The 13,546-nt window shown below is 41.5% G+C and overlaps 1 protein-coding gene and 1 long non-coding RNA gene across 5 annotated transcripts in view; one reads left to right on the top strand and one right to left on the bottom strand.

Moving 5' to 3' along the window:
• The window catches only part of LOC145428744 (uncharacterized), a 29,953-nt gene extending 29,536 nt beyond the window's left edge, over positions 1–417 (top strand). Inside the window, exon 3 of the long non-coding RNA XR_013909054.1 lies at positions 158–417. This is a non-coding gene — a long non-coding RNA (uncharacterized LOC145428744). The remainder of the gene's footprint in view (positions 1–157) is intronic.
• plxna1b (plexin A1b) overlaps positions 1–13,546 on the bottom strand; it is a 179,384-nt gene that overhangs the window by 15,322 nt on the left and 150,516 nt on the right. For 2 of the 4 annotated variants that reach the window (XM_026168467.2, XM_026168469.2), the window contains exons 15-21: positions 13,340–13,476; positions 10,470–10,637; positions 8,147–8,240; positions 6,887–7,123; positions 4,972–5,115; positions 3,463–3,697; positions 174–322 (exon numbers count right to left, since the gene is read on the bottom strand). In XM_026168467.2, the coding sequence (XP_026024252.1) occupies positions 174–322; positions 3,463–3,697; positions 4,972–5,115; positions 6,887–7,123; positions 8,147–8,240; positions 10,470–10,637; positions 13,340–13,476 (1,164 nt within the window). The remainder of the gene's footprint in view (positions 1–173; positions 323–3,462; positions 3,698–4,971; positions 5,116–6,886; positions 7,124–8,146; positions 8,241–10,469; positions 10,638–13,339; positions 13,477–13,546) is intronic. The other 2 variants (XM_026168468.2, XM_026168470.2) reach the window with 1 other exon arrangement.

Below are 13,546 nucleotides of genomic sequence, written 5' to 3'. Positions count from 1 at the left end.
GTTTGTCCTGAGAGTTTGGACTTGAACCCTTCTGTCTGATATCTTTAGAAGTTTTAGAAGGTTTGGATTCAGATTGCCTACCTCTAACATGATTTTCAAATCTCACCTACATGAAATCTATGAAACATTCCCTCATCCTGTGTTTGTGTGTGTGCAGGGTGCTCTCTACTGACCCGTACCTCCATCTCCTTGAGAACAGGGTGGTCCTCAATCCCAGGAAAGAGGACCCTCATGGCATAGGTGCGGTAGTCCAGGAAGGGGATTCCTGCTCCATCCAGCTCCTGAGTGAGCTCATGGATGTCCGTCTGCAATTCTGCAAAGGCTGAGAAAAGAAATGGGAAATGCTTACAAATGTATTTTAAGTTCCAAAAGAGAGACACATTTCTCAAGATGTAATAAAGAGCAGACTGCCATATACAAGACTGTTTAGTTGATTTTGATGACACATTTGGTTGGAAGTGGTGCTCTGTGCAGTGTTTAGCATTGTCAGCACTAGCACAACACAAAGGGCTCATTTAAACACACTTAATGACTATGACTTGTCACACTTCTTTCTTATATATCCCAAAACAACCACTGCTTAATAGATGTAAAATACATCTGTTCATCTGCAAAAACATTGCGGAAGCATTTTCCTGGAAAACAGACATTCTGATTGGTATTTATTAAGTACTGGATGGGGTCGAATAGGATAAAAACGATAAAAAACAAACAAAAAAACTACTAAGGGGTAAAGCTGGGCATTAAAGATTTAAAGGTGTTTATTACTATGTTAAATACTTTCAATTTATATTTTTAAATAGTCAGAAATTGGGGAAAAAACATGCAGAAAAGAGAACCATAGTTTTCAAAATAATCACACTTAAGATCTTGGCTTGTCATGCCATCAATCTGATGTTTGGAAACATTCCTGAGGAGGAACAGAAAAAAGGAACATGGATGATATGAAGAGAAGGTGGAGGTGTCTCAAAGAGCAGCAGTGAAAAGCAGCCTTATGGGATCACTCTGTGCTAAGAGTGCAAAGAAAGAGAGAGGGAGAGATGGCTGATAGAGAAAGTATTCTGGAGCTGCTCAGTGGCTGGAGGGGAGTTCAGGATGCAGTTGCACACATGGCAAGCCTGTGAGTACACACACATTATACACCGCCACCTCTCATGCTTGTATTCCCGCACACACCCACACACACACACAGTTTTTCTGTTGTACCCCACAGCTGAACACATAACCTTGTGCCCAGATGATTTATGTGAACGCACATGTCAATGTTTTCACACTTTTTCCATTCCCACAAAGTGTGTGTTCTGACCCCATTCTGTATACTCCACTGGCTTCACGAGCCACATCTAGAGGGAAAATATGGGATCAAATCCATTCTCTCACACATCACATACAATAGTGTATACAGCTAATGGTTTTGGTGGACTGCCCCAAATCTATTTTATAAACATAAAACTCCCTTGAGGTAGAAAATATACAGCTATATGGTTCTATTAGCACAGCTCTGTGTGTGTGTGTGTGCGCCATATAGCATCATCCAAAATACACTAACACATGGAAACACAACTCAAACAAATAACGAAGCAAAGCCCAGACTAACAGATGGCTTGTGTCACCCTGTCCCTCTCTTCTAATCTCTTTTCTCCCTCCCTTCCTCCTTTCAAAGTGACATCTTAGAGGTCACCTTTCTCCCCCTTATGGTTACCTCCTCTTAACTACATCCTTCCATCTTTCTCTCATTTATCCGTTTAGTTTCCTTCTCCACCTCTCAGCATTATTCTACACAACTCTCTTTGCAAGCCTATAATGTTTTAGTTGATCTCCTGGCTAAGCCTTTCTTGATAGAAGGACTTTATTTCCATCATTCCTTATTCATCTCAAATAGTCCCTTCTCTCCATGTTGTCCTCTTATTTGTCCACCCAGCTCCGTCTGCCACTACATATTTATCTAGAATCCTCCATCTTCCCATCCAAGCACACACTCTCTCCATTTTGAAATTTGTTCTCCGATATTTCTTTTCTCTTCATTTTCCCACCCCTTGCATAATCTTCCTGTCCATTTCTTCTTCTTCTGCCTCCCATCTACTCCCATGACTTGTTTGCCATATTTATCTCCCTCACTCTCCTCCCACTCCAAATCTGCCCTCTTGTCTTCCAGACAGTACTGACAGAGAGGGACAGACGGGGTCAGGGCACATGGACTCACTTCTACACACTCCAGCCAATCACAGTATGACCTGCAATGTGAGTTTAGGTCTGTGTGATTGGAGGTAGTTGCAAAAGAGCAGGATGTAAAGATGCGAGCATCGGGTGAGATGAAGGAATAGCACGCAAAGGAAAAAAACAAACCACAAAATCATCCTCTGAACAGATGACTGACAGTTAAGACTCAAGGAAACTAATCAGATAATCCCAGGTTGTGGCCACAGTAAATCAATTATCATAAATCAGCATAAATAAAGCTATTGCATACCAATCTTTTTTTTGTTTTTTTTTCCTTTTTTACATTAAGACCTGGCTCCTACATGACCCACAATGCAACTTGGCCACATGTACTTTATCCAGATATTCAGGTGTGGTATTAAATCTCCCTTGACACTATAAAAATGCAACTGACCTCTGAATGAAAATTTATATTTTTATATTTAATAAAAGCACAACAAGTCAGTGGAATGAGTAACAATAAATTTATGACATACCTACTATATTTGACATTCACTAAAGAAATGCAACAAGTGAAGTGATCTCAAATTCAAACGCATTGCAATGATCAGAGTTATCAGTATTCCCCTTCCCTTTCTCCCCATCTGCTTTTCTCTCTCTCCTGCCAGACAAACCCACAACAGCATCAGCAGCTTCTCACTCAATCCATGCCGTCTCCAGCCAAATGAATATATGCTAATGTATTGGTGTGTAAGTTTCTCTCCATCTCTCCCCCCCGGTTCAGCAGTTGCCAAACCACTCCTTCCTTACAATCTCACACTTCTGTGCCCTGTCTCTATCTAACCTCCATCTAGCCCTCCCCCTCTCAGTGTGGATGGTAGCGAGGCCAGCCAGGCAGCTCTCTCATGGGGTGGAGAGCCAACATCTGGTGGCTGGCTCAGATCAAAGTAGTCCTCTGGAAACACACCAATACCCAAGCTCGCGCATACACACACACACACACACACACGCACCGCTGCCACCTAACAGCGGAGGGACAGTTGGCAGTGAGAGTGAGGGGGAAATAGAGAGCGGGAGAGAGAAATGGATAGGACTACTGAATGGAAGTTGTTCAGCTTTTTAGGTAAGCTGCAGTGTGGGAGAGATTTGGGGGCATGGGAGTTATTTGTGAAGAAAGATGAGAGAAGTATGTGGGAAGAGAAATAGAAAGAAACAAGGAAATACCAACATAATAAAAGTGGGTTTTCTCGTTTTGAGTGGCTAACATCACACCCCTGACACACAGGTTTTGTTTGGACTCACCTTCCTTGCACTCAAGGGCCACCCTAGACTCCAGGTTGTCCATCTGCAGCTGTAATCGCTTTAGAGTGCGGTCGGCATCCCGCGACTTCCTCTTATAAGCAATCAAAACCACAATGATAACCAGCAGGAGCAGTCCACCTCCTCCTCCAATACCAATGATGGCAGGCAGGGTGAGAAGGCTGTCTGAGTAGATCTGCAGTGTCCCTGGTGAGTATTCAAAGCCTCCAACACGCACCTACGAAATAGACACATTCAGAGGAGTATACTATTTTGCCTGGAGAGCAGGCGCATGAAAGACAGCACACACTTACTCAGAACAAAAGCAGATTGGTTGGGACAGTATGTGAAAGAGAGATGCTGCAAACTACTTTTCTTTTTATCAGCTAAGAAATAAATTAGCTGTGTTACAGGTTTGAGGAGCTATGTATGACTCTCGCACTGTGTAACTGAAACAATCACAAATGTATCCCACATGATGATTTTAGCCCTACGATACAATTAAAATGTATTTCAAATTTTATGTTGGCAAATCAAGTTGTGCTAAGTAAAGCCAAGGGCAGGCTAAAATCCCCCAAAACTCTTTACATGTCTGTCATATCTGTGCTTTGAGACAATTTTTTGGGAATGAGCAAAAGAACATATAGCTTTAGACACACACACACACACACACACACACACACACACACACACACACACACACACACACACACACACACACACACACACACACACACACACACACACACACACTTCTTGCTGACAGAAAATGGGAATTTAAAAACCCAACAACATTTGGATAGGTTTCTTTTCCTCTTCTTTATCCTCCTTTTATTTCATCTTTAACTGGCTTAAGTCTATGAAATAGCAAATAGAGGAGGGTAAAAATAGACAGACCTATCACACCCACTAGGCATTTTTTGGTTTCTATTGAATATCAATACTATTGAAATCTGAAGGAGGATACCAGCCAAAACCAGACTGATCAAAAGCCTCTAAGACATAAATACAGTTGCAAATGCTGCCAGCGTATAAGAGAAGGGATACGTGTGTTCATCTGCTTGCAGCTATATGAATGGGTAAAGGAAATCTAGAGTAATTGAAGAGATTTAAGTCTGATGGGTGGGGAAGAAAGAATGAGATGAATGAATAAAAAGGCAGGAAGTGGATTGACATTAAAGAAGGGTGATGAATAGGCACAGTGGAAACAGCAGAGGGAACAGGGGCTGCAGCGGAAAATAGGAGAAATGTGAAAGCCAGATGCACCAGCAATGGAATGAATTACAAAAAAAACCCTAAATGAAGCAGGTTGATGAAATAACAGGTACTATTTAACACAGGATCAATATAACTTAGAGAGAGATGATGTTCAGGTTTTGTAAAGCCAAATCCTTAAACCTGAATGACACAGTGATCTGCTCAGATTGTGATAAGTCAGGGGTGGAAGAGAGAGACACAGCGCGCAAACGGAAAACATTACAGAAATGTAGATAGACCTGAAGTTTCACTCACAGTGACTTTGTGTTCTCCGGTCAGATTAGGCCATTCGCAGAGCAGCTGGCTCTCAGACAGGGTGAGAATGCAGGGCGTCTCCCCGATCAGCACTGTGTAGTTCAGCTTAGCATTTCCTGGGGCTGCAGGAATTAGGTTACGACCCTGGAAACAGACACACTTATGTTACTTACACACAGTCAAGTCTATGGTGGTTGATATAAACAGAGAAACTATACAAAAGCAACATAGTTGGAGCCATGACCACGGTAAAACAAACACTTGTCTCTGATTGGCTCCGAGGTATATGTCAACAGTTCATCCACTGCCCGATGTGCAAGGTGCTGTAAAATGTAGGTAACCATAGCAACAGCACTTCTGATGCTGCCAGATAATACCTCTCAGAGAAACCAACTAAAATCACGAGTCTGCAAATATGACTATTACTGTGATTTTTGTGAGGTCCCAACCTGTTTTTCTTTAATCTAACACACTAACACTCGTGGTGTTTTTTCATTGATTCAGCTGAGGGCTTACGTCACAGCGAGCTGTCGAAAGACTCAAAAAAAATGTGTTGGTTGCATTAAAAGTATTGAGTCCAGTAAATAAATCTCTGTTTGCTTCTGTGCCATCTTCACCTACCCTGCCTCATGCTCTCCATGCTTTCCAAAGAGGGAGAATTAATTGCTGGAAAGTTTTGATGGACTTCTAATTTGTCTGCAATTATTTAATAGGATGCCATTTCTTTGCAGCTTATTTCTGCAGCTTTTTTTTTTCCTTTTTTAACCGGGAGCATGGCAAGGCAATCAGAGCATTTCATTATGGTGATATTTAAAGTTACAGAGGAGAGACTCATGAGTCTTAATTCTAAAACTCCACCCAGATTGGCTGAGAGAAAAAAGGTTTTAGTTTTCCATGAAATTGCGTGATAATTTCCTCCCTCGTTCCTGAAAGCCTTTGAAGTTCAAGGGGAGAGGTGACATGACAAAAGGCAGCATAAGTGGGAGGGGTAAATTCGCTCTGGATTCAAATGCGCGCTGCCTCTATGGCTTAGAGTAAACATGTCTATGAAGTCTCTCTTTAGAAGTTATCGTATAAAATCTGCGCAGGTGGCACAGCAATGCATGGGCCCACTTTATAAACATTATTTCCCTTTGCAACTGATTTTGAAAAGCAACTTAAAAGCAACTCTTTTTTTTTTAAAAATGTCTCTAAAACCCAATGGAGACAGCAGGTGGAGAAATCACATCTCTCGAAGCTGACACATGTAAAAGAACGACGTGTTGAAAGAAACGCGAGAAAAAGGCGAAAGGGAAGAGCCTATACAGAAATGTCTGGAGCAAATCACCTCAAATGCACATCAGTGTCTTATCAGCTGCACTGGAAGCTGACTGGGAGGCATCTGGTTATATTTTTTCAATATCTATTTGAGAGATTGATTTGTTAACACTGTTGACAATACTCGATATTACTAGCACACTGCTACATGTATCTGCCGTTACTGTTTTCTTGTATGTCAAGTGAATGCCAGCACTCAACTAACCTTTTATCCTCGAGTCCTGGGATATGGGCACATTAATCCCTCACCTTTAAAGGGTAACCTTTCGTAAAAAGCTTTAATACTAAATAATTACAAACTCAATTCATAACATATTTCTCCACCCATTCCAGGTAAACTATGTGAAAGAGGAGACACAGGCACAAAGAAAGTGATGCAAGAAGAGACCGATGAGGCTAAAACAAGATAGAAAACATTATTAGAATGACTCAAGAACAAAAAGAGGCATAAAGAAGACAAAGGGTTTAGTGGAAAAAAGAAAAAAAAAAGTCAAGAGCAAAGTCAAGAATAAAAAGACAAAGAATGTGATGGATGTAAAGTAAAGTCAGGCTGAACAAGGCCAAAACAGATCAATGCTAAGAGCACAAGGCAATTTACCTTGAGTATGAGTGGTGAGCTGGGCTTCAGCTCCAGCATGCCGGTGGGGCTCAGAGGTTCAAACACAGGGTCCGGGTGGTAGCTAAAAGTCTCGTTTACCACCAGCAAAGAGCGCACGTCATCCATGACAAAGCCAATCTCATCAGGACTGCTGCCCACATCCGAGAAGCCCTTGTCAGATCCAGCCACAGAGGGCGCCAGACACACCATTACGGTGTTGTTAAGGACCGTACAATTCTGGTAAGAGAACAGAGTGGGGACAGGTGATGAATAAATTAGGAATGCAGGAGGAAAAAAGTAAAAGGAGAAAAGACCAAAGAAAATGAGAAGAAGTTCAGATTGAGAGGGTGATTTATTTCCTATTTAACAACCTTTCTACTTTGTTTAAAATGCCATTTTGGAATGAAATTAAAACAGGTAATTGTTTTAATCTTTGAATAAAACATATGTTAATTCAAGCGTAATCAATAATATTTATAAGAGCTAAAACACAGGTATATGGTGTGAGTGATTAAGTGTCTCAGTAATAACATAATGAGGAAGAGGCTGGTTTAATAACATCAGTGTTGTAATCAGTGTTGATATCATCTGGAAATTTGCCGCGGGGCACGACACTTAAATCAGTCACCGTAGAACAAATTAGACTGTAATGGCAGAGAATCTGGAGAGGTCAACCTGGAGCTGATAACACAATACAGCAAGAGAGACCTTTGCTGATAACGCAGCATGTCATAGCCATGCATTATGTGCCATATGACGCATACTGAAGCTGGAGGCAAGACATAAAGCACAACTGTTTTTATAGATCAATAGATGCATTAACCAAGAAAAATAAAAATGGTTGCAGAGAGGTGAGACAAGGGAACAACAATGGATATTTTTACTTTTAGCTAAGAGTGGGAGTGGGAAAAAGGTTAGCTAAGCCCCATGGTGCTAGGTGAAGAGAGGGGGATTTGCCAGAGCTACTTTATTGCTGGTTGACATTTCAAAGGTTAAACTGCTAAAAGGAAATTCAACATCAAAAACAAACAGAAAATGGGCCCTTGGCTGGTTGACCGATGGGTCAGGTGTGTGAGTCTGTGTCCCAGGAGTGTGTGTGCGCGCGTTATCACCTTTTTTTCATGGATAAGGAGAGGGAGCCAGCATCAAGACAGTGTGAATGAGAGACCTGCAGTCTATATGGGCTTTAGTCCACCTTACTTGTCCAATCAATGCATTTATAATGTGAAATAAAGTGTTTACAGGTGTGCAAGCACTCACATTTTCCGACTTGGCAGCTCCGTACTTGGCTCTCATTTTCGGCTCCTTGATGGTGGCCAGATTAGTTCCAGTAATGGTCAACTTGGTTCCTCCACTAAAAAAAAAAAAAGAAAAGAAAGATGAACATAAAGTTAATCAAGACAAAAGGAGAAAACAAACAACCAATAAAAATATAATACATTCTCTGTGGGAGCAAAGAGTGCCCTCCAGTTGGTGATTCGCCATTTGCCACATAGTCACTCCTGCTGTAGTCTTTCACTCACTTAATCATGGAGGCTGACTTTAAGGAAATGATTTCTCTGATGTTCAAAGTGTGTTTAAACAGCTACACAGGCTGCAGTAAAGAACAAGTAACTTTGTAGCATTACACATGAGAACCTGAAGCTTCTGGCCTCCCAATACCAGCCTGAGACCCAGGGGACGTTATCAGAGTGTACCGAAACTGCAAAGCGGTATGAGATATACATGGCAAAGCAACAGTGTCAGTGATCTGACATTTTCTGTAACCTTTACACCTGTGACCTATTCAGATCTATGTGACGCTGAATAGTAGAGACATAGCTAATACGGGTGTGGGGCCTATTCCCCTACAATGCCTTCTCGTCAGCCTCTGCTGGCCTGCGATGCTGAACTTTATCTGATGTGAGGTGTTCTGACAGGAGCTAAATAAGTTAGCATACAACTAGCATAGAAAGCTGGAGTAGAGAAGCAAAACACAGCTATTGTGTGTACACAAAGACACACGCATAAAAATACAAATCATATACTCAATCATATTTCACACATTTTGCAAAAGGCTAGGACTCAAAAAAAAGAAGTGCCACAGCACTGTTTAAGTGAAACTGTTGAACAGGAAGCAAGTGCAGGTATGGAGGTGAGGGCAGTCTCGGGGCTTGAAGTAACACTATCCCTCAGAGGGTGATGGGGCTTGAGGAGCTAGGAGGACGAGAAAACTGCCTGAGGCGAGAAAGTTTACCGCTTTTCAGAGACTTAAAGGTACTAAATGAGGCTGAACAGTGTCTGCTGTAAAAAGTGGGCAAAGTTATTTTTATGTTTTACAGTTAGTTTCACGTGTTGATGGAAGAACAGAAAATTCTGTTGTCGAGGTATAAGGCAACGCAAAAAAGTCCGCCTTATCCTGAAAAGCTTTTTATGTGAACTGTCTGCACAAAGTACAGTTACTTTTGAAAAACAACTTAATACTGACAAATCTGAACGAAAGGCGAACATTATTTAACTTGCTGAGCATCTTGGAGCAACTGTGTTTAGATTATGAGATGCAATGTTTATTGGTTTTTCATTCAGGATTTACTTTTGAACATGTTTTCAGAGCTGTAAATGAACTTTTATTTAGTCATTTTAATTAAAGCAGCAGGAAAACACCTACCAAAACTTACACATGTGACAAAATAATTGGAACCACTACAGTACGTTTGAAGTAAATGAGAGAGTCAACAGTGTGAGTGTGTTTTGGTGTGTTTGCTGGCTTCATTTCTCAGCTGAGAAGTACGGGAGTTTCTAGGTCATGCTAGTAAGCCCATTAGCATGTGGACGCTTTTTCCCCCCTCTCTCTCCACAACACAGCTTGTGTTTGAAGAGGAAATCTTCCTGTGGCTATGTAGACTCATTTCAGTAAGTCAAGTAATATTTACAGATACATCTCTGCTGCAGCTCATCAACTAGCAGCACTGCATCAGGAGTCTCCTTGACTGCTGTTCCTGCTCTCAAAGATTTGCTTTAGAAACATAAAGATAAACTGAATAAATAATATGTTTAGAAAAGTAAAACAAGTGTGACAACGGTGAGGGAATACGCTCTCCACAAATTTCACATTTCAGAGTAGTTGAAAAAAAGCCAATAATTTGCTCTAGTCATCACCGGTGATTAATAATGTATTCATGCGTTTGTATTTGTTTTGTTCTGTAGCTCTAGGTTCATCAAGCAGAATTGCAGATAAAACACTGTATTGATATAAATTATAGATAAGGAAATCATCACATGATATGCTGATGCATTATACAGTGAATGTTTGATAGTTCGCCATATGAACGAGTGAGCAAAACATTAAAAATACAGTAACTCATGACAATACACCTCCATTTTCTAACAAGTGCTCTAAAATATTCAGTGTTTATCACCTTCAGGGTTGGAAGACACTATGTAAACAATGAGAATTAATTGATAACTCAAATATAAGACTGCATTGTCTTTGCTCTTCTATACAACACAGAAAAACAAAAACAAAAAGACAAACATGAATCCAAAATGTTCAACTATGTTGTCCTGGAAGCAGCACAGGGAAAAGCTCTGATTGGTTCCTTACCTGGCGATACTCCAGTCAGGCTCGATCTTCAGGATAGTAGGATCTTCTGTGTAGCTGAACTTGACCTCTGGGTTTCTCAGCTCAGCAGCATTTATGTCCACCATGACAGGTGTCTGGCCCGTGGCCTGGCCTGCTGGGGTTACACATACTATCTCCTTGGCGCTCCGCCTGAAAGTGAGGGAGATATAAGAGAAGACAAGAGAAAAGGAAGTCACAGGCTAAGGTGTGTCTCATAGTGATTGAGTTAAAGATTAATACTAATAGTTCCTGGAAACAATGAGTTTTTAGGCACCCCAAACAGAAAAACACAATTACACAGGAAGGAAACTCTTGTTCATCCTTTTAATTACTTGTAACACAGACACGGCGGTGACTGTCATACATCCACAAGGCCAACATCTTTCAGTCTGTCCAGCCCTGGTTTCGTCAGCCTGAATCATACACTGTTGTACTTCAAAGCCCTCACACTCTCCCTCTCTCTGTCCGTCTCTCCTTCCCTCCTTTGCTTTCTCTGGCTAACAGATCTGAAGTGGCAGATCAGGCTGGTTGTCTCTCTGTGTGATGTAACTCCCTCCCTTGCAGACAGCCAGCCAGCTGTGACCTGCTGTGAAACTTTGCGCTGCTGCCAGAAACTTTGTGCTCCACTCCACTGGCTCATTCCACTTTCCCCTCCCCATCGAGGGAAGACACTGCTGGAAGAGAAGCGGTGGGGATGGCAACCTATGTGGGCATACCTGTGTACGTGCACAGTGTGTTGATCAAGTGTACTGTGTAGAGGGTTTGTGAATTTCCATATAAATGCTGTTCACAGGCAGAAGATTAACACTTACTCGGGGTGTAAGTATGCTTTTTGTGTCAGTCGACGTCTGCCAACGCCCTACAAAGCACTCAAAGAATGTGCAAAAGGTTGCGCGTATGAGTGGTGCAGACACGGAGGCAGGTGGGACAGTATGAAATTTTGAACATGAGAAGAGCAAGCTGATCTGTACACAGATCCTCCCCCACTATCAGCTGTGGAAATAAAATCCACATAAAACAGAAGATGGAGAAGATGAAAGAACAAAAATCCATTTTTGCGTCTTTACTGGGATTTCGGGTGGGGTTTGGCAACTGAACAAGAACGGACATATTGGGAGTCTTTGTCCCAGGAGGAAATTTTATTTTATTTCCTTTTACAGGGTCCTCAGAGGGAAATGCTGCTGAAGAGGGGATGAAGACAGACGGGAAAAACTGAAGGACGAATGGAAAAAAGAAAAAAGAAAAAAAAAGGTTTTTCACATTCCACTAGTGCTGTGTTTCCATGGAAACAGTTTTCACAACGCTGTCACTGTCAAGAGTGCCAGTGGTGCCGCGTACGTATTTTTGACAAGGTTGCGGCCACACAAAAGAAGCCAGAAGGGGACACAGAAAGGAAAAAGGAAAGAAAAGGGGTTGCACAGGGAGATAAGAGGATGAGTGACTCGGGGTAAATAGGTTTTGATTAAAGCAGAGGCCCCACTGAATACAAAGACACATTAAAGAGATAGACTCAACCAGTTCATTACTTTGGCCATAAAGGTTATTGCTGCTCAGTGAATGAAAGGCCAAGACTATTATGTTCACCTTTCTCGGGATGTGCTACAGAGCTTTAAATTGGCCTCTACTTTTGCTTTTGATATGATATAAAAAGAACTTGATGGGTCCAAGCTTATTAGTTTAACCTGTCACTTGTTGCCTAAGAGAACGGAACCACTACAATAAAAAAAATACCACTCTAAAGCAAAGAAACAAGAAAAGTGGAAACAAGGAGTATTCCTATACCACTTCCTATCTGACAAACATAACCTCCATAAGGAAGCTTCCATCAGATAAACCTTTTCAGTATATATGCGATTGTTTTAGGGAACTAACAATCTTTTCTGTGATGTTTTCTTGTGCCATCTGCCAGACACCATACATGATTGGATTTAGTTCAGAGCCCAGTTTTTTGTGAGTCTGCCAGCAAGAGACTCAAAGAAACAATGGAGTTCTTGGCTAGGGGAATTAGAGTCATATCAAATTGGATCAATGTCTCCTCTCCTTGAAATCCAAACACAACCTCTTGCAGACTGAGTGACAAGTGAAGATAGCAGAGAAAGATCATTCCAAAAACTAAAAAGGTGGGAGAAAAATTACATATTTCAAACATCGGTTCAAAGCAGCAAAATGTAAGTTACCAATTACCAGCAACACCATATCATTCCTTTTAAATTATAGTCATATCTTTGAGAAAATGTGGGCCATGCACTTAAGCCATCCACAGCAGAAGTGAACAACGATATCGGCTTCACTGGGAAAGGCTACACTGTCATCCTGCTGGGAATTACAGCACTGCAGGTCATCCTGTTACTCGCTGCTTTTGCTAGTCCTGCACAAATCGAAGGCACTGACCAGGGAAGAATGTCATACATTAAAAACAGGGAATAACTACAATTACTAAACGCAGCAAACGGTGGGAAAAGTTGGCAAAAAACAGTAGCAGATGTAGGCAAAATATTCTGCATTACATGGCTATTATTTGTCTAAAGAGCAGAAATAAAACAGCTACACTTTAACCCAGTAAATCAGTAGTAAATCTGCAAACATTTGTTACAACATCTTGAAACGGTAAGGCCAAATGGTTCCTCTTCACTGTTTGGAGAGCTTTAATCAACATGGTCCCCTGCCTCCACAGCAGCACAACACAAATTTAAACTGTCATTTTCTTAGAAAAATCAGCCTCTATAAAAACCTTACATAAACAAGAGTTCTGTGACTTTGTTGTAAACTGCCCCCCCAAAAAATCTTCAGGTTGAAACACTTGAACTAAAAGAACATACTGTAGATACTCCAAGCACTCTGGATTAACTCACCTCTCGAAACGGCAGGGGTGAAGTCCAATCTTCACAGACACAGCGCTGCCCGCGTTGAGATGACTGCCATCAATAGTGATCCTTGTTCCTCCAGATAGCGGCCCGGTGGAAGGATGGACTCGTGAAAAATATGGGGACTAAAGAGGGACACAGACAGAGGCCGAGCAAGTTAAGCGTCACTTATCGACTGGACTGTGGCTGCCAAAT

Source organism: Astatotilapia calliptera, chromosome 5 (assembly GCF_964374335.1).
Source record: "Astatotilapia calliptera chromosome 5, fAstCal68.1, whole genome shotgun sequence".
Lineage (NCBI taxonomy): Eukaryota > Metazoa > Chordata > Actinopteri > Cichliformes > Cichlidae > Astatotilapia > Astatotilapia calliptera.
Note: the sequence above shows the minus strand (reverse complement) of the source record. Positions and strands in the feature narration are given on the sequence as shown.